Genomic DNA, 21,023 nt, shown 5'->3' with positions numbered 1-21,023 from the left:
TTTTGAAGAAAGTGATGGCACCATCGAATGTTATCAAACACTGCGTACTTGCAGATATATGATCTTTTATCAAAGGAATTTTATATTTTAGTCATATAGTATACTTAATAAATAGCAAAGGCATTAGTGCAAAATTTCAATACACTGGACACTCATCTTGAGTACTTCGATGCGTTGATAGCGTAAGCATCAGCTGATACTACACTCATGTCCATAAATTAAGGATAATGCAAAATCAGGAAAAGGAAGAGTTAGAAGCAAAACAAATTTGACTTATTTTTAAAGCTTATTTATTAAACAAAAGATAAAGAGCAAAAAAAGATGCTATATGTTTGATATTATTAAAAAAATTAGCGATTTTTTTCTCCCTGGAGCAAATTACAAAAAAGAACTATTTACAAAAAACCAATATTACATGGTTGGTATGATTGTTAATACATTGTATGTCTCCCAGACGATGCAATACAGTCCGTACAACGCCTAGGCATGCTGAGTATCAAATTATCGATCTGATCTTGGGGGATATTACACAACTCAAAAAGCAATGCTCTCCGAAGTTCCGGTACACATGTAGGAGGAGGTTGATGGACTGCAACTCGTCGGCCAAGCATGTCCCACACGTGCTCTACTGGATTCAAGTCCGGTGAGAATGCTGGCCAGTCCATACGGGTGATATCCTCCAATTGAAGGCATTCGGTTATGATGTTTGCACGGTGAGGATGGGCGTTGTCATCCATAAACACAGATTGTGCGCCCATGGCGCCCTGAAACAAACGTACATGTTGTTCCAGAATGACGTCCCGATAGATTTGGCTTGTCATGGTTCCAATTTGAACATGCAGGTCAGTTCTGTAACCCAGAATAATTCCACCCCAAATGAGCACTCCTGCACCACCGTAACGGTGTCGTTCAATGATGTTTTCTTGGTGGTAACGGGTACCTGGAGCTCTCCATATGAAAGTCCGGCGAGAATCAGACTGCAAGATAAACCTAGACTCGTCGGAAAACATCACACAAGCCCACTCTTGCGGTGTCCACAATGCATGCTCTCTACTCCAGGATAACCGCAAGCGACAGAGAGTTGCAGTACGTTGAACGCATCTGACAGGTCTACGAGCAATAGACCAATCTGCCCTAAGCATCTGTACACGATCTGCCTTGAAATTGTCGTACCAGTGGCTGCAGAGAGCTGAAGAGACAGGTCTAAGGCTGTGCTCCGCCTGTTTCTTTTAGCAGTAACTGCCAAATACCGGTCTTCATTCGGCGTTGTAACTCTGGGGCGATCTGTGCTGTAACGTCTACTCACATTACCATCATCTTGGAATCGTTGTCAAAGCCTGGAGATGACACTCTGGGCGATTCCAAGTTCTTCTAATACTTCCAGTTGGGTACGCCCACATTCCAGACGGCCGATAATTCTACCACGTAAAAAATCATCCAAATGCGTTCTTTGTGTCATAACTATTCGGTTATTGCACTGAAATGCTTATAAAGCGCCTGCGAATAATTTTACTTCTTTGCCTGGTTTCCTTATATATCACTCTCTTACACTCTCGTCATTGTAACGTACTATCGGTGTCATCTGGTTACTTCCTGAAATTTGCATATGATTCTTGAAGATGTGTGTAGTGATTTTACAGGTGATATATTTATTTTAGAGTTCGATATCCGCGTGACTCCGAATTATCCTTAATTTATGGAATTGAATGTATATGAAAGACTGCTCATGAACCTTTCTACGGCTGGTTTGTCACATCACTGTAGACCTACTGAAAAGGGGCCAGGGAAACATGCTAATACCAGTAGAATGATAGATCAAACGAACATGCAATATGCCCTTGTCCACGTTCAACTCTTCTCTGACTAACAAATGTAAAACAAGATTACCATAATCCACGTCAATAATTGCGAGTTCTCGTGCTATCTCTTCATACTGAGAAATGGACAGAGGTCTTCGCATATAAACCTACCCGATAACATTGGTTTTCTTCGTATGCACGCAATTAGGCTTCGTGCTTGGCTGCCAAAATGATGTGTACTACTTACTTCACAAGTTTCAGATGCATATTTAGCTCAACGCAAAATGTTAGATGTGCTATATCTTATGGGTTTTGAAGGGCTGCAGTATTTTAAAAGAACAGTATGTCAGATAACTATTATGGTAACAGTTGAAATGATTTTGCAAATTATAATCCATCAAGGTTGTCATTTAATGCGAATTATTTCAGCAAGATAATCCGCGAGTACATATCAACAGAGTGGCTTCTGTACCTATTATAGATGTCTTGTCATGGGTACTCACATCATGGATTCCAGCATGAGTATATTCAAAAGGTGAGATAGATCCGTTGATTTTCACAATCACCAGAAGAAGTTGGATATTGGGTCAAGAAGTTGAAGAAGCATTTGCTGAGCTATACCCCAGACGTCACTTCAGAATATTGGAATATTGAGTCAGACAATTAATCATTATAAAACGCGTGAGGCTTATACACTTAACGTTAGTTACGGCCTGGATGCCACATAATCAGTATTGAGATTTACATAAGCAAAGAAGTAACCTATTACAAGATATATGTCAAGATTTCATACATGATGCTTACAAATACAGGGAACCAGAGCTTTCTTAATTTCTGCATTTTCCACTTTCCCTTTTTAACAGAAGAAGAAGGTGAAAAATTTTTGCATGCCTTTTTATTTGAGGAAAACAAAATTTAGAGGAGACAGCGATTATACTTCATTCTTGTATCTGTTATTTGGTTATTGGAGAAATTCTCTACGAAAGGATATCTAAAAGAAGAAGATTAATACAAAGTATACGAACTGGTTTTCTAAAAAAAAGGGATGAATTCTTAGAGATGAATTCTAAGGGAAACTGGCTCATATTCACGATATAGTGCAATGTTTAATGACATTGCGCCTGAGCAGAATCTCATGGAAACTTAAGCAAGCTTTGTCGGAGCATCCGTAATTTTAGTAACGCGGAGATAATCTAAACTACTAATTCAGCTTTATAATAAACATTTTATAGCAGTTACTGAATTGAATCATGTTACAATGATTATATTAAAATTATGTCGAAGATTCAAATACACATTTCGCCAGGTCGATAAATAGATACTAAGCACTCTATCTGATTAACCAGTAAGCAAGAGAAATGTCTAACCTAGGCTTCAGAAAGGGGGAAAGTAACTTATTTTTCGTACATTTAATTTATTAATTACTATTAATAAATATATATATGCAAAAAATATTTGATAATAAACTTTAGTAATAAAAATATTTTAATAAATCTTTAACATTATAAAATATTTTTATTATTTTTAAATAATACCTAGTATATAGTGTATGTGAGATAGGTATTCATGATAACTCGGAATGCGCTTTTTATACATATATGTTCACATTCCACTGCTCGTTCTTTTCGAAGACAGCTGATGTAAAACGGGAGGTAAGAGAATTTAATTAATGGCACAAAAACCAAATTTGCGAAGCCTGAACGATCAGCATCAGTTTGAAGGGAATCTTTATTTTAAGATAGTAAAGAAATTATAAGTAAGATCTTTACTACAACTTCTCCTTTCCGTATTCCTCACCAGAATGCAACCGAGTAATCAGAATTTAAAATGAGATTATTGAATTTTAAGACATAGCGTGTTTCTTGTATCGTTTGCGAGTTACATTGTTAGCTTCCTGTTAGCTCTGATAGTTGTAATCATTTCAGCTTTGCGTTCTGTCTCTGCCGATGCTTTAATTCTGAAGCTTCAGTAGAGTTAGTGAGCTATTTTCTAGTAGTATTTAATTTTGTAATCCTTGACTACTATTCAAGACCTATTTAATTTGGATTATTCTGTTTAGCTGCATCACCACGATTTGTGATTATATTCTAGCACAAGAGAGTGAATTTGTATTCTAAATATTCTGTTTAAATAAAAAGGTTATTTTTAACCTTCGCAAATCTTTATCCTTGTTCTCAGACATAGCGATAATAAGATAATTCGCTTCACGTCTGTTAGAGTTATTAGACTAAAACAGCATTATCAGATCAGTTGTAACCCTATATAAGTTCATAAAAATAACAACACTGCATTTTTATTCCCTGTTACCGAAATATTGTTAGAAAGTTACTTGGCTGTGCAGTTAGTATTGCAAGTGGAAAGATATCTTTCTCCGTTTTAAAACTAGTTTAAATTTATTGAAGATACATTGATCAATTTTCTAAAATAAAAATCCAGAAACGGAAATTTAAAATTTTTTAAAGACTGATTAGTAAGTATCTTTTTTATGTAGATCTTTTTTATGTATTTTTATTTATTCCTGAAACAATTTCATTTTATAGTTAGTATTGTATTAGTTTTCGAATTTTTTATTATTAACTAAAAATTTTAAATTGCATTATTTAAGATTTCATTAGAATTGACTTATAAATAGAGCTCCAAATTAAATGTTGTCCATAGCCGGATAGACGTTTATACGGTATTTTCTACCTCCTTTCTGCATGAAGGTTACATGTGGTGTAACGGTTAGCACACTCGGTGCGCATTCAAGAGATCCAGGTTCGAGTCCCGACGAGAGCATTGCACATTTTTCATGTCTCTCGCTTCAAAATAATCTAATGGCTCTACAGTGACGCCAGAACTAAAAGATGATGGATGGTGATTCTTCACCACCAGGATTTGGCGACTGAGTCCCCTAATCCCCAGTCGCTCTTTAAAACGGGGAATATATAAGGTATTTTCATGTCGTGTAAATTATGCATTTTATGTCATTTCAGTTACCAGAGCAAAAATGGGTATTAGCAAGGAAATGGAAGACTTGATAAAATTTTCTGTGCTCCAAATGGAATGAGTACCCAGGCGACATCCTATCTGAATATAATTTCAAATGATGTTTCTCCTCGGGAGGGAGGGCTTTTGCCATTACCTATTAATAACCTAACTAAAATATGAAAAATGCTCCAAATAAGTATACTTTATCATCCCAATTAAATAAAAGAATCGCTCAAGAAAAGAATTAAAATGAGATTTTTTTTATCAAATTGTATCAGGTAGTTATAAGTTTAAAAAATTTCAATATTAGAAGATTTTACTTTGCATTTCAGAACCTTTTGACAAACGTATGATCAAATCGTTAGAATTATACCAGAATATGCAACTGGTATTGATAAAATGCATAGAAGCTAAAGTACTTTAAAAAGATAATTTCAACAGTGTTCAAGGTCAAAAGGGATAATTCCTAACCGATGAGACTGCGGAAGGTGATATAGAATTTCTGCAATCAGCGTTGGAGATATTTAAATATCAAATCATTCTAAAAAACGGTCAGATTAATACACACATTTAATATTTACGAAAAAGCACTTAAAATTCATATCTGCACTATATCATTATAAAGGAAAAGTCGTATGGTATTGCACTTAGGTAACAGAACTGCACAGGTATCATAATGCAAGGAAATGAAAAGTTAAAGAGGATGCGATTTAACACTTGACATCCAAGTACTAACTTTCACCTCTTTACGTCGGTGCCTTTGAAGAGAGGATTAGTTCTCATAAAAAACACTGGACCACCGTAGCTTCATAAAAGTAGCCTTAAAATTTAAAAGAGAAGTAAGAATTATTTTGCCACTTGATCGGTATTCAAGTTAAGGAAACTTATTCCACACCAAATAACTCCTCACAAAGCATGGAAGTTTGGAATTGTTAATTTCTTTTTATAAAGAGTATTAAAATCTTTAAATTGTCTGGGTCGTTTCATTATAAAGGCAGAAGGGTATGCGTTCCTTGAAGTTTTATCTTGGGATGATACCAAACAGAACTGGGATCGCCATCATCACGGTTACTCGAAATTTAGCTTGAAAGTGGCGAAGAAGAGGTGGAAATGTTCCAAACTATGATTATTCGCAATGTTTGTCTGGCTGATTAAGGCAAGGACTTGCAATGAATGAAAATAATAGCAGATTTCTACCTTGAACCTTTCTAGAATTTATTACATACTGTTCAATTTATTTCTCAATAGAAAGTACAGTTTGTGGCGGTCAGCATCAGTACGTGGAAGACATTTTATCAGTGCTCCATCTAGACGGCCTAATAGTTTTGTGCCTGCTAAGGTTGAGATATGTTCCTAGTAGTCAGTGTATATGTTATTGTAAGGTGGTTTAACCATTATACGAGGAATACTAGCTAATTGAAGCCGTATTATTGATTACTGAACATTAACTTGATTATGAAGCAAGTCTTCCACATAAAAGTTAGTTTCAACACTGAGGGGTTCAAATGCATTTGCAGATTTGAAAATTTACGTGTAATAGGAAGTTTTTGAGTTAGCAATTAACTACTAGTAACAACCGTCTGGTTGTTACTAGTAGTTTTTGAGCTGTGGTTGGTATCTTCTGAGTCTGAAATTTTTCGTTTAATGTTAGGGTTAGTGTTAAAGATAGGGATAGTTTAAGAATTAGTTCGGGACCGGATCTAAGGTTAAAATTAGCAAATTCTAAATAATTAAAAACTTTTACTGCTTTTTTTAATAATCCCTTCGATGTCAGTATCGCTGATTCTCGGTTTAGCAGATCTTTTAGCTTGTTTAGAGTGAATTTGTAGATTTCTTCTTCGGCTTGAAGTTCTTCAAATTCATCCTTCAAGTTTAAAACGTTTTCTCGAGTCAAAGTCACTCCAAGAAGATTATTGAGGTTCACTGCACGGTCATCTGCACTGTCGCCCTCATTAAGAGGTGGAAAATAATCTGCGTTGCTCACAAACATCGTGTAGCACAACCTTCACCTAACGAGACTTCAGGCTAAAAAAGATTTTCGGACTGCCTCCACCAAAACTGGGGTGGAGCTGCACAGTTAGTACGCTTGAACGTACCTATACAACCAAAGATGAAATTCTGGTGTCCCGCGCGCTTGTACCTGTACCTCCTAAAGGATTCCTGACCATTCCCAATATTAAAAATACAACTGAACAAAATGAGATCTTTCCTCAAGTAAGGATGAGAAAAATGCCAGGCAGTAACGCTAAAAAGGATATCGCAAAACAATCTCTTTCATGTTTCTGTATAGTTCATGAAACGCGGTAAAAATCGTAATTCAATACGAGTTAGCCTGCTTTGAAACTAAGCGCAGCTCCTGTATCATCATCAGATTCTGAATTAAGAGTTATCAGTTTTAAAATTAAGCAATATGTAATTTTAATTCAGCGTAGATTTTGAATAAAAGTCTGCTTCGTTCGTTTCTAGTTAGCCCTCGTGTATTGTTTCTATATAATATGACAGCTGCTCCTTCCATTTTTGCAAAATATTTTGCTCTTGAAGAAGGAGCTAGGTTTATTTACTCTAAACAAATGCACTCTGAATTCCAATGTTTATTCAAAATAATACCAATGCTTTTCTTGCCTAATTTAAAATTTTACATTGAGGCGTTTCTCTTCCAATTAAAAGAATCACTCTTAAAACATTTGTGTCAGCCTACGTATTTTATTTTCTGTTAAGTAAAAATACGCATTCTTGTTACTCTGCAAACCACTACAGATGACAGCAAAAAAACTCTTGCTACGATTACGAAAACAAAATCTTAGATTGTTTCACAGCTAACACTTTACATTTTATCAGTATGATTTGACAAATTCAGCAAATTTTATTCAGCAACATAAAATCTTCTAGTCTTTTCAAATCGTAATCAAAATTTCAAATCAAAATTTATCAGTATGATTTGACAAATTCAGCAAATTTTATTCAGCAACATAAAATCTTCTAGTCTTTTCAAATCGTACTATTGTATAAATTTCAGATCGCAGATACCCTTAGAGTTACAAAACACTCAGTTTTTTTTAGATGAATGAAACTGATATTAGGAGTAAGTATGTTTTCCAGTCTTGCAGCTATGCGCTTATTATCACTGATCATTTTATCCAACATTAAGGTCGCTATCTGTCAATAAATACATCTAAGCTGACAGATTTATTAGTCAAACTTATTGACGTCATTTGATACAAGCTACAGGCGGAGCACAAGCCTTCGATCGCTTAAGAAAATGAAACCATGGTCTGCTCATAAAATTAAGTTAATTGTGTGTATCACAGTTTCTGTCGTATTATTACCGCTCGCAGCATCACCTTTCAAGGTAAGTGATATTTTTCCTAGGTTTTAGCTAAAAGTAAATTTCTTCTACAGCTGAAGAATTTATTTTATGAAAATTAAAATGCATCACAGAAATTGTAATTCTTGAACACTAAACAAGTACATTTAGATAAAATTAGATAAAACAGTTTCAAATTTAGGATTTTAACTTATGTATTTCTAGGGTAATGGTACAAATTGGTTGCTTTAAAAGTTGATAAAGTTTTCTTTAAAAGCTATGTCAATCTAAAAAAAACTTTTGTGTAACTTTAAATTTGACATTTGCATATTTACCTAGTATTAAAGGATAAATTTTTATAATAATCATTAATGGTAATATTCTCACCTTTAAAACTCTGTTTAGCTTTAACATGCAATAAAATAACAAAATCACATGTTAATTTAATACACGCTTTATCAGTAATTTTGAAATGTTATCTTTTTAAAGGTTTTAGTTAATTACCTTCATTTGTTACTTTCCTTAAAGACTTCGAAAACAATGATCTCGAAAGAAATTCGAATGCCGTATTTTATACACGATAGCTTCACTTGAAATTGAAATTAAGTAAAATTACCTAATTTTCAATTTCACAGGAGAGTTTAATTTAATTTGTATTGTTTGGTCCTGTGAGTTTATAATTTATTACATGCATTTTCAATTAAGGACATTTAATTAATTCTTCGGAATATTTTTTCGCTTATAAGTTACCTCAACCAGAAAAATTTGAATGCAATTTTGTAGCACTTGGCCACCATTCATGGCGGCTCTAGAGATTTTTGAAAATTTAGCATGTCTTAATTAATCTATTTAACTTCTAAGTCTAAAAGGAGATAATATAATTTCATATTCATGCCGATTTCAGAATTGTTTTGCTTTTCATTTATATGTAGCCAAACATTAATTACCTAAAATTGAATTTGTTGGTCTCAAATTGAATTAATTATCTCAAATTTCATTAGTAATTGAATTATCGCAAGTAATAGAAAAAATTTTTGCACATATGAAAACATAAAGCTACGGTTATATGTAGTTTACAGTCATCTATTGCAAACTATAATTACCAGGAATTTAGAATTATTAAAATTAACCTTTCCAGGTTATAACTATAATTTTTAAGCCCCTTATAATTTTTAATAAACCTGCAAGTGATTTTAGGATTTAAGCATGTAAAAATTTTCGTGTCGAAATTTAGATAATGATATGCTACGTATCAGATGATTTTAGGGTAGTCAGTGGTGTACCTTTTTCTTTTTCTACCTTTACTTTTTTTTTAATTTGTAGGAATGCAGTAACCATCATAATTTCAAAACTATCCTTATGCAACTTTTTTTATCATAACGATAAAATGTTATAATGTATCGATCAACAAAAATATTTGCATTATTTAACCAGCCCAAAGATATTTGCCTAAAAACAAATTTTTAATTAATGCAAAATCATACATTAATGTTCAGTTTTTTACGAATTCTTAAAACATTTTTATATGTATATCTTTACATGCATACTGCGAATATATTTAAACGCGTTTCGTATACACTCTTTCGTAAATAACTTCATAGACATTTTAGCGTAGCAAATGATCTTTCCGCATTTTAAGTGATAACTTTCGTTGTTATCAGTATTTTCAAACCTATGGTTATATTAGGAAACATCTCTTTATCCAGGCTTCTAATGATTCTGTTGCAGATGTATTAAATTTAATACAGAGCGCTTGATGTAATTATCTATGCCAAAGTTACTCAACGTTTGAATTTCCAATATTAAAATACTACAAATCAGAAAACTCTATATTTAAAGGTAGTTCGAGTTTTCCTTGATTTTCAGATTGGAAATGGAATTTATTGTTTTGGAAAATTAAAATATTCAAAGAATTTAATAAAATAATTTCTACACATAATTTTTTTATGTTTAATAAAACATTTTAAGTGCAAGTTTACACCATCCAAGTGTTGATTAAAAATAGATATTCGAAAATAGAGTTCGGTAAATTCAATTATATTATTAAAACGATATGTTTGCTTGCTTGCCAGTCCCGGAAGAGACATTTTAAATTCTTCAGCATTTATTTGCTTCAGAAATAAATAAAGGCTGATTCTATATTCAGTTTTGTGGCCGATTCTGAATAAATTGCTCTGAAAACTTTTTTTGCCTTGTCACGAATTTGCTGTAATTATCTTAAAATATTGTCACATAATTTAATTGGTAGAGAAAGATCTATAGATTTCAACTATAAACTCCTACTTAATGGCAACCTTCATGAAAATATTTTTGCAGTTGAAAATAATGCGATCAGAAAGGCAGGCCACTTGAATGAACTCAAGAGTATATAAACTCCAGATAATGATTCCTTATTCTTAATATAGCAGTTGCTTATTATTTCTAGTGTATGAACCAAAGATTTAGTATTTCTACCATAACCATAACATATTATTGTTTATCATTTTAGGGTGGGGTAAAACGTTTTCAGAGATTCTCTTCTTGAAGATGGGCACATCTTCAAGTTACTACAGTTACTTGACTGTAAAATATATTTTCTTTCTGGAGTGTTCATTAAAGAATAGTTTTTATTACTCTCATGCAATTACGATCATCTTTAGCATAGCACATTAGCCAATGAGTAGAAAACGTACTAGTTTTTCATTTCTGTTATTAAAAAAAAATCTGAAAGCTTCCAGATTTCATATTACGCCCAAAGGGGTTTTATTTCATTTACACACACATACATACTTCGAGAGCATTTGGCTAATGTGGACTAAAAATATTTAAGAACAATATATCTTTATTATTTCCGATAGACAGTCTCGCACGCTGGAGATAAAAATGTTTTTTATTTCTTAGAGTGTTGCCATTGCTCGCTTTGAAATCGTTGAGCTTTTTAATCAAAATTTCGTTAAAGTTTTACAATATATGAAACAGACAAAAAAAAAAAAAAACAAATTCGAAATTCAAAATTTGAGCTTCCAGGTGCCCATATTTAGGTGGCGGGTTACGTTATTCAAAATCTGATGCCTCTATGTACCGTTGCTTTTTACAATGCTAGAAAAATACATACATTCATTCATTCTTTATTATTTAATATCTTTAAATTTAATACAGAGCGATAATATTTGGTGACAACAATTTCAAAAGTGAAACAACGCTTGTTGTGAAAAAAAAAAAAAAAAAAAAAAAAGGCATAATTTCAAGTAATTGCAATAAATACATAAATCTGAAACAAAAAAATGAAATGAAACAAAAAAAAAAAAAAACTATTAATGCACCTGAAATAGGAAATTTATCATTCCTATTTCTGACAGCCTCTGGGAGCAACTGAATCGGAGAGGAACTGAATGGCACTCTGAATCGGAGAGGAAAACATCACCTCTCTCAACAAAAAAGAAAAGTTTTCTTCAAAAGGAAAGGCGCAAAAATGAAAGTTTCAAAACTTCAAATTTCGTGTATAGAAAGTGGCATATAAGACGTTTTCGTTTAGCATGTTGTAAATTGTTTAAGGTTTAATGTTTTGAACATATAATGAATTACCGTATTCCTTCGTGCGTGCTCTCGTGAGTTAAGTGGTTAGCACTTCCAACCAGCAGTAGGAAGACCCGTGTTTTGAATCCCATCAATGGTACAATGGAATTTTCCTATTTTCAGTTCTGAAAATTCTGGTGGTGTTAAAATATGTTCAAATAATGATTTCTGAGAATTTATGGATATTGAAAGAACAAAAGTTTCCAATTTTGAAAGGTATTTGTTGTAAGAATACATTCATACAGGCTCATAGTCAGCATGGAAGTTTTCAAGAAATGTCAAATTTTGAATGGTGGGGTAAGGTGATAAGTTGCGGAACTTCTGTCACTGGCCCTACTTAAGCACAAAATGCATAAAGATGATAATTAATTGCTCTTTACTCTATGAATACAAGCTAAGATCCGGTATGCAGTACATGAGAATAAATATTTCAGCTTGTCGCTTTCGGAAGTTGAAACAAGACATAGATGTCTGCGAGAAAGTTATGCTTCATCGTTGAGTAATATAAATTGCTATTTATCCCTCCAACTCATATGAATAATCCTTATGTCCAGCAAGCGGAAATCCTACTAATTTGAATATTTAAGTGCAGTAGATGATTTTATCACTAGCTGGTTATGCTATACTTGTAATGCAGTGTCCATTAAATTAGCAACATTTATATCCGATTAGTTAATCACGATGAGCTGAACATAGTAAGTCATGCGGGATGTTGCTTGAACATGTTGTGTACAACATGTTGTTCACAGCGTGTAGAGAAATGTAACAACACGAGTCATGTGTTGTAATATTGTAAAATGTGTTGTACCAAAGTGAAACATGTGTTACAACATGTATACAAATGTTGCACACAATGTGTGAACAAGTGAATATCTTGCGTAGGAAAACCGTATCTACAGCACTTAAGCTGCAAACGAAATAGAAACAGTAAATAAAAAATATCTTGAAATGAATGTAAGAGAATGCCATCCAAATAATATACTTTAAAGAAGAAAATGTAAATAATTTATAAGATTATGGAAAAAAGACTCAAATTATAACCAAAAGAATGGCTTCTTACTTCCTTGTACGAAGTAAAGGAATAAGTAGTAGCGAACATATCCATTCTAACTTCTCTCGAAACTATTTGAACTATGTTTTTGTATGACATCTGTACATACGGACAGAATAAAGTATTGTTTTCCCCAAACGGAATGTGAAATGGATTTAAAATGAATTCCGAAAAGATTTTTTGTACTTAAGACGTCAAGAAAAAAATTGAATGTATGTACCTCGCATAACTCAAGAACGAGTAGCCGTAGAACGTTGAAATTTTGTATATGGGAGTGCTATAACATGTAGTTGAGTACCTCGTTTTTTGTTGCAATCGGCTGCACCAATCCTATATATATATATATATATATATATACCCACTGTGACAACATGCACATTTGCTAAATGAGAAGAACTTCCTGTTTTGTTCAGAGACAAATTGTCAGTTAGAACTTTGAGAAAAGGTGTTGCGAAAATTCCCTGGTGCGGTTTCCGGACACAAAGGATGTAGTAATTGACCCCATCCTAAGGCATTTCCGAAAAGACGTTAACAAAACGAAAGAGAGGGGTTTTTGTGTGAGTTTTTTATGTAGTGAAAGACTTGAAAGAAGACGCAACCCGCGTCGTTGCCGCATCCAGCGGCCATTGTTTTGTATTATGGCTGTAATGATTTTATTATTTTACTTATCAGTATTCAAGAAATTCTTATTAAGTTTTTAAATAAACATTTTAAAGACAACTGCTCTTTTCCTTTCATTCAACACTGGTGTTCAGACGTTACAGCCTTATTAAATTGGTGGCAGCGGTTGGATAAGAAAATCCATGCAGAGATTACAGACCGTCAGGCTCTGAAAATTCATCTAAAGTTTGTGGAACAGTCATTTTCTGAGCATCATCAGTGTTTTGCAGATATTACAGACCATCAGGTTCTGAATTTCAGCTCGAAGAATGATTACAGTTATTCGTTAAGCAGGTGTGATTAGAAATCCACGAAAAGTTATGAACATCAGTTCGAAAAAGCGAATGCTGTTATTCTTTAAGCAGATGTGATTAGAAAATCCACAAAAAGGTTACGGACGACAGTCCGGTTAAAGTGATTACATCTCTTCGAAGCAGATGGATTAGCAAATCCACGGAAAAAGTTACGGACGCCATTTCGTTGGATAAAGATTTTCGATCTACTGAATGTCGGCTGTGTCCAAATATCGTCAGAAATTTTTATAATTTGTGCGATCGTCTTGTGTCCGAGAAAATTTAGTGCAGAGAAGTGAGTGGGACAGTCTAGTCCGAGGATCATCAGATTATTGTGAAATTATAGTGTAGTGCTAAAATTGATATAGCTGTGGTATAAGTATCTACAAGTATGATATAAGTGTCAACAATGCCAGGTCTCTGATATGTTTCTACAAATCCAGGCGGGTAAGTACTTTGGCAAAATTTTTATATTGAGGCAGTGACGTAGTTTAATTTAAGTATTTCTGGAAAATTAACTATTCAGTCGATAATGTTTTCTGTAAAACTTAAAGAAAGGTTTAACTAGTTTTTATAAAAATAAACTTTGGTTTATTTTTATATTAAGAAGCATAAATTTTAGGTTTGAATCTGTGTTCATAGATATCTGAAAGGTTAAACGTTGTGCTGTTATTGAGCTTAGAAAATTGAATGTTTTAAATGTTAATATTTTCACTAAGGTGTAGAATTTTATTTTAAGAACTGAACATTTCTTTTTGGTTCTCTGTTGAACTGGTAAAAGGGGAAGCTAGAAATCCCCAGTATCTTATTTTAACTGCGTGTGAGAAATCAATGTTTAATTATGAGTATGTGGATATGTGTTGTTTAATTTATTGTACTTTTGAATGCATATTTTAACATATTTAAAATTTTGATGAATGTATACAGTATTATCATAAGCCTTTGAGTTAACGCAACTAAATTTTAAGTTTGTAAAACTTTAACAGTATTTGTAATCTGAAGCTTTCAAGTAACAAATCATAATGTGCATATTATGGTGTAAATTGTTTTGCATTTGTGTTTAGATCTAAAGAATGGCTTAGTGAAAAAAATTAAGGGTTCAATTTAACTCTCTCTTTGTGAAAATGATATTTGTTTAATGCAATCTTATATATAGGTAGTGTGAGGAAGGTAAAATTGTTAGGTTGCTATCATAATTTTGGCTTATATCATGGCATTCTTAGCAAAAGTTAGGAAAGAGGACCTCAAAACCTTGGCTGAAGAGTTAGAGAAAAAAGTTAGCCCTAAACTTAGGATATTGGATCTAAGACAGCTGATTATGGGAAATGAATCCTATGAGGAGGTATTAGTGAAAGGCCTGCTAGAAAATATCCCTTCAGAGAGGCAGGATAGAAGTAGGAGAGAAGAAGAAGAGAGGCAAGAAAGAATTAGGAGAGAAGAAGAAGAGAGATAAGATAGAATTAAGAGAGAAGAAATGGAGTTTGAATTATTGAAGTTAAGACTACTAGTCGCTAACGGAAATGAATCTGTAAATGGCGGGAATGAAGAAAATGGACTTAAGACAAGCCGTTACGATCTAAAAAAATGATTCCAAAATTTGATCCTGAAGAGAACGACATTAGTTTGTATCTAGTCATGTTTGAAAGCCAAGTAAAACGTGTGAATTTTCACCAATCAAAATGGGTTTCTGTTTTATTGACAATTTTGCCAACTGACATAGTTCAGCTGATTATGCGAGAACCAGAGCTGCAGGCTTATGACTACGCTTACGTAAAGGGGATATTGCTTAAAAGGTTCAAGTTTAGTCAAGAAAAATTTCGCATCAAATTTACAGAATCCCAGAAAAACACACAAACCACTTCGAGAGATTTTGATTTTGAATTAAGGAATTATTTTGAAGAATGGATTGAAGGTTTGGAAGTTACAGATTGTGAACTTTTAAAAGTTCTCATGATAACAGACCAAATGAAGCATCGTGTAAATGTCGAAGTGCGGCAGCATTTTATTGACGAATGGTCGAAGATAACGACTCCAGATAAAAATAGGAGAGATGCTAAAAGAGTATGAAAATATACGTGAACACCAGAAGGTCTCTTCTGTTCATAGTTCGGAGTCACAGAGGGGCAATAAAAATCATTCAAATTCAAGAGAAAAAGTATCACCTGTCTGGAGGGGAAGTTAAATATGCCTCTGAAAAAAAGAAAATCTCCGAAATCAGAATGAGCGTCAATTTGATATAAGAAGACCACTTAAGTGTTATACATGTGGATTAACCGAACACTTAAGGCCTAAATTCCCGGAAGTTAAAAGGGATTTAAAATCACCAGTTGTTGTAAATAGAGTCCAGGAGATTGAAGAAGATTGGTTATCCGTGTACCTAACGATGGCTAAAGTGAACGGTTTTGATCTCCCAGCTTTGAGAGATACCGGATCATGCATTGACATAATATGCAACAAATACATCACTCCTTCAATGTTGGCGGGTGAAACTATCTGCGTAAAACAACCGTTTGATGCCGCTTCAATTTGTTTACCTTTAGCATAGGTAAAAATAGAAGGGGTGTTTGGACGAATAATAACAAAGGCAGCGGTCATTCGTAATGAGTTAAACAAGGGGCGATATGTCCTAAGAAATCGAGCCGCAGCAAAATTAGAAGCAGATCAACTTGATAGACTGTCTTTTCAGGTAAACACGGTGGGTACTCGAGCTCCGAAACTCCGTCAGTTAATGAACGAAATCTGGGGAAGTTATCAGCAAGAGTCTGAACGCAAACCCTCAGGCGAAAATTCTCCCCGCTTTATCGGAAGCAACATTTTGTCCCCAACAAAAGGGATGGAGAAGGCCAATTTCTCCCTGCCTGAATCAGAGGTGAACGAACTTACACTAGACAAGACTCAGTTAGCTGATCTACAAATAAAATCTACAAAAGAAAAGTGACGTTGTAAAACCTTCTTTAGACCTGCGTTAGACGATCAAAGTAACTCTTTGGGAAAAGTTTATTTCGGTTCGGCACGAGCAAGAAACTGTAGATATGCCAAATGATGTTTCGTACCAACCAGACTCGGTAGGTTTGCAAATGCCTAAAAATTCTATAAGAGAATTGCCCAAGACACTGAGTAGTGTAAATTTACCAGGGAAAGTAGAAGAATCCCCAATTCATCATTTATCTAGTTAGTGCCTTATACTGAGGGGTCAAAAGGGAGTAAATATAGCTACTTCATGAATGATGTAAATCCAACTTGTAATGAAGTAGTTTTTAATAATGTTGATGCCAAATTAAATGTGCATATTCATTTTGAGGTCAAGTGTAGTAGTTCTGGACCAGGTGTGGGGTTACCTTTGAGAGATTATCACAAACTGAAAATTAAAATATCTGCAAGGTTTCCCTTTTCAGCCGGGCTAGATATATAATTAATATTAGACTTAGGAATGTATATTGTATATTACATATTTCAGAAAACTGTACGTTCTTTATTGTATGTGAATGATTAAGATTAGTTCTTTTTATTATGTTATTTATGTGTTTATTTACTGGCCTCAATATAAGTTCTTGTTGTGTTATCCTTGATACTTAACCCAGCGTTGTGAGGAAAAATATTAGTGTTAATATTTATTAATTAGTGTTTACTCCTTGAGAACCTGCTGTGGAAAAGGGTACGAGGAATTGGAGTTCTGAACTCCCTCGAGAAGGAGAAGGGCTGTGACAATATGCACACCTCTGATATACATTTGCTTAATGAGAAGAACTTCCTGTTTTGTTCAGACACTAATTGTCAGTTAGAACTTTGAAGAAAGTTATTGCGGAAAATCCCCTAATGCGGTTTCCGGACACAAGGAGCGTCCTAAATTACCCCATTCCAAGGTATTTCCGTTAAGGCGCTTAACAAAACAAAAGAGAGGGGTTTTTGTGGGAGCTTTTTATGCAGTGAAAGACTTGAAAGAAGACACAGCCTGCGTCGTTGCTGCATCCAGTGGCCATTGTTTTGTATTATGGCTGTAATGATTTGATTATTTTACTTATTAGTAAAAGACAACTGCTCTTTTCCATTCATCCAACAGGAGTGTAAATACGCCTATACATTCTTTGTCGCGTTCGCTAAAAAATTCTAAAACTCAATATTCAAATCAAATAATAAAGAAATTTCGTTTACCTGTCAGACGCCGCAAGGATTCCCGCCTTTTGTTATTTTATCCAATTTTTATTGACGACACGATAAATATATTTACAATGAAAAAGAACATATAAACTTAGTTAGCAATCTGCACTTAATGTAATTTTTTGTTACATCACTCACAGTCATCAAAGTTCTGAACTACTCAAAGGAATTCAGGCGCACACAACGCCATCTAGTTCAAATACAGTTTCTACAGACTGCCCCCCGAATGACCAGGGGTTCATTCAAACATATTCAATTATACAAATTTAACAAAGGAAACTCTTGCAATGTAAAGTTCAATCAATTCACATATTAAAGAAACTACACCTATTTACTATATAAACAAATCATTCATCTTTAAACAATGTGTAAAGTTACTTGCAATAAAATATAATACAGATGTTAAATTGCACATTAAAACTTTCATCACATGTATGTTAATAAACATATAATAAACAATTAAATTTATTCTCTGATTTCAAGATTATATAAAAGCTGCTTGGGTATTTTAATAACTGATGTACCTGATTTAATTTCACAAGACCTTACTTTTCCATCTCTGCCAGGAAATACTGTTACAACTCTTTCTAGTTTCTAAAAAATCTCTAGGTAGCTTTTCATCATGAATTAATACAATACCATTAACTTTAAATTCAGTAATTTTATCTGAAGGTCTAACACAATGAACAGATCTCAGCATTAATAAGTATTCATTTTTCCATTTATTCCAAAACATACTTACCAATCTTTCTCGATAATTAAATCTTTTAATTAGCATTTTCCTATTAACTAAATTAGAATTGAAATGAAGCCTGGCAGGAGGCAAACTATTCACTCTTCGCCCCAATAGCATATGAGTTGGAGTTAGAGGCATAGGTTCCTGTAATGCAGAATAAACATAAGTTAAAGGACGAGAGTTAAGCACACCTTCAATTTCAATTCTTTATCTCATCTCGAGATAATGTAGTTTTTCTCAGAGTTTTTCTTAAAGCAAGTTTTACAGATTTAATTAATCTTTTATAGAAGCTACCCCACCAAGCAGCTTTCTCAGCTATGTAGCATCACTGGATTTTGTGGGAGGCGTAAAAGTCTTTTACTGTTGGATGACTAATGACAGTCCACAAGTTTTTAAGTTCAAGTTCTGATCGTTTGAAAGTTTTGGCATTGTCCATCAAAACCTTAGAACACAGACCTCGACGAGAAATGAATCGTCGAAAAGCAAGAAGAAATGTTTCGGTGGTCATGCTGCCAACAAACTCTAAATGAAGCGCTCGCGTTACTCCACAAGTAAACAACACGGTGTAGTTTTTCTCATCATTGTCTTTGGTATAAGGTGGTCCACCAAAATCTATACCTACTTTTTACAGAAAAAGGAGGTAACTCTTTTCTTCTATTTACTGGTACAGGAGCGTTAACTTGTACACCAGAAGAAGAATTAAATCGTTTGCGCAGAATACATTTTAGATATTTTTAAGAGTTTGTCTTCCTTTAATTATCCAGTATCTTTCGCGTATTTCTATCAAAGTTTCAGAAATTCCACCGTGAAACACTTTGCTGCGTGCATCCGACACTAATAAATTCACAAAGTCATGTTTTGTGGGCACAATAATTGGATGTCTTTGAAGGTAAGAAAGTATTGACTTCTGAAGTTTTCCACCAACATGCATTATCCCGTCCTTATTAAGAAAGGGATTCAGTTCTAGAATAGAGGAAGTCTTAGAAATTGTTTTACCTTGTCTCGAAGAGATCAGCTCTTCCGCAAAAGCTTCACTTTGAACAGTTTTTGTCCAGATAATTTCAGCCTCGTTAGTTTCTTCAGTGCTTAGTTCATCACATTGTTTAGTTTCAATTTTAAGGTTGTATATAAATTGTAGTATCCAACTAGTAACACGATATAATTTTCTTAAACTACTATATCTATTCAAATCCATTAAGTATGTCAAATTCGATTGAACTTCGCACACAAAAGACGATACTTCTTCCAGTTTACTTCTTTTTTCGCAATATACTTCAGGAGAAATCTCTAGACAAATTTCATAATTAGAGCCTTTTGGCCAATCCCTTTTTTTCCACCTAAGCAATTCTGGACCTTGCATCCAAATTGAACTGGACAAAAACTATTCCAAGGTAGCTCCTCGAGATATGAAATCTGCAGGATTATCCTGCCCACTGCAGTGATTCCAATCAGCAGGATCAGTTTTAGACTGGATTTCAGATACACAGTTCGATACAAAAGGTTTCCATTTTGAAGCTTTCCCTTTAATCCAATGAAGAGCGATTAAGGAATCTGTCCACACATACGCCCTAGACACAGGAAATTTAAAATTTGTTTTCAAAAATTAGAAAAGTCTAGAAGCAATAACAGCTCCCATAAGTTCAAGCCTCGGTAATGTCAACCTTTTAAGCGGTGTGATTCTAGATTTCGCAGTGATAAAACTTGTATAAATATAATCATCACTTGACACGTAACGGAAGTACGCAACTGCTCCGAAAGCTTTAGGAGAAGCGTCAGAAAATATGTGTAGTTCTAATTCTTTCACCAACTTCCATAGTATGGAGAAATATTTGCTTTCGATTGTCAAATCTTTCAACAGATAAATCTGAGAGCACCAATTATCCCATTTTTTATTCAAGGCAGTTCATAGTTCATCATCCCATCCTAAACCAAGTTCCCATATTTCTTGCATTAATAATTTTATTAGAACAGTAAAAGCTGATGCCATTCCCTTAGGATCAAATAACTTCGAAGTTGTCTGAAGTACACTACGTTTTGAATTCTTCCTATCATAGATCATGTCCAGTAGAGGTTTTACATCTAACTTCAAAGTACCTTCTTCGGTGTTCCATATTATGCCTAAAACCTTCAAAGGACGTTCTTTAGTTTCTGTCACATCAGACAAACCTCGTTCACTCCATAAATTTCTCAACTCATCCGAATTAGTATTAAATTTTCTTTAATTCATGTTCTCATCTTTAAGAATTTTTACAGCGCTCTGCGAAAGTTCTAAAGTTTTCTCTATCGTATTTACTCCGTAAAAAAGACCACCTACATAAAGTGCCGAGTCAAACATTTCACAAGTTTCGCTTTGTTCAAAATTACATTTTCTAATGTGGTATTTAATAGTCGCAGCAAGGATAAATGGGCTTGATGTCACTCCAAAGGGAACGCGAGTCATTCGTAAAAATTTTATAAGTTTTTGAATCGCTTTCATCTGAAAATCATAAAAAACGTA

The 21,023-nt window shown here is 33.8% G+C and overlaps 1 protein-coding gene across 3 annotated transcripts in view; it reads left to right on the top strand.

The window, feature by feature from the left end:
* The first annotated feature begins 4,151 nt into the window (after positions 1–4,151).
* LOC118198769 (Na(+)/citrate cotransporter-like) overlaps positions 4,152–21,023 on the top strand; it is a 77,147-nt gene continuing 60,275 nt past the window's right edge. For 2 of the 3 annotated variants that reach the window (XM_035370530.2, XM_035370529.2), the window contains exon 1: positions 7,963–8,118. In XM_035370530.2, coding sequence (XP_035226421.1) covers positions 8,029–8,118 — 90 coding nt within the window. In that variant the 5' untranslated portion in view covers positions 7,963–8,028. Of the gene's footprint in view, positions 4,270–7,962; positions 8,119–21,023 lie in introns of those variants that run through there. The other variant, XM_035370532.2, reaches the window with a different exon arrangement.

Source organism: Stegodyphus dumicola, chromosome 3 (genome assembly GCF_044657685.1).
Source record: "Stegodyphus dumicola isolate Sdum_Otavi_A_Nest chromosome 3, ASM4465768v1".
Lineage (NCBI taxonomy): Eukaryota > Metazoa > Arthropoda > Arachnida > Araneae > Eresidae > Stegodyphus > Stegodyphus dumicola.
The sequence above is the reverse complement of the archived record's forward strand: the minus strand, read 5'-3'. Positions and strand labels throughout refer to the sequence as shown.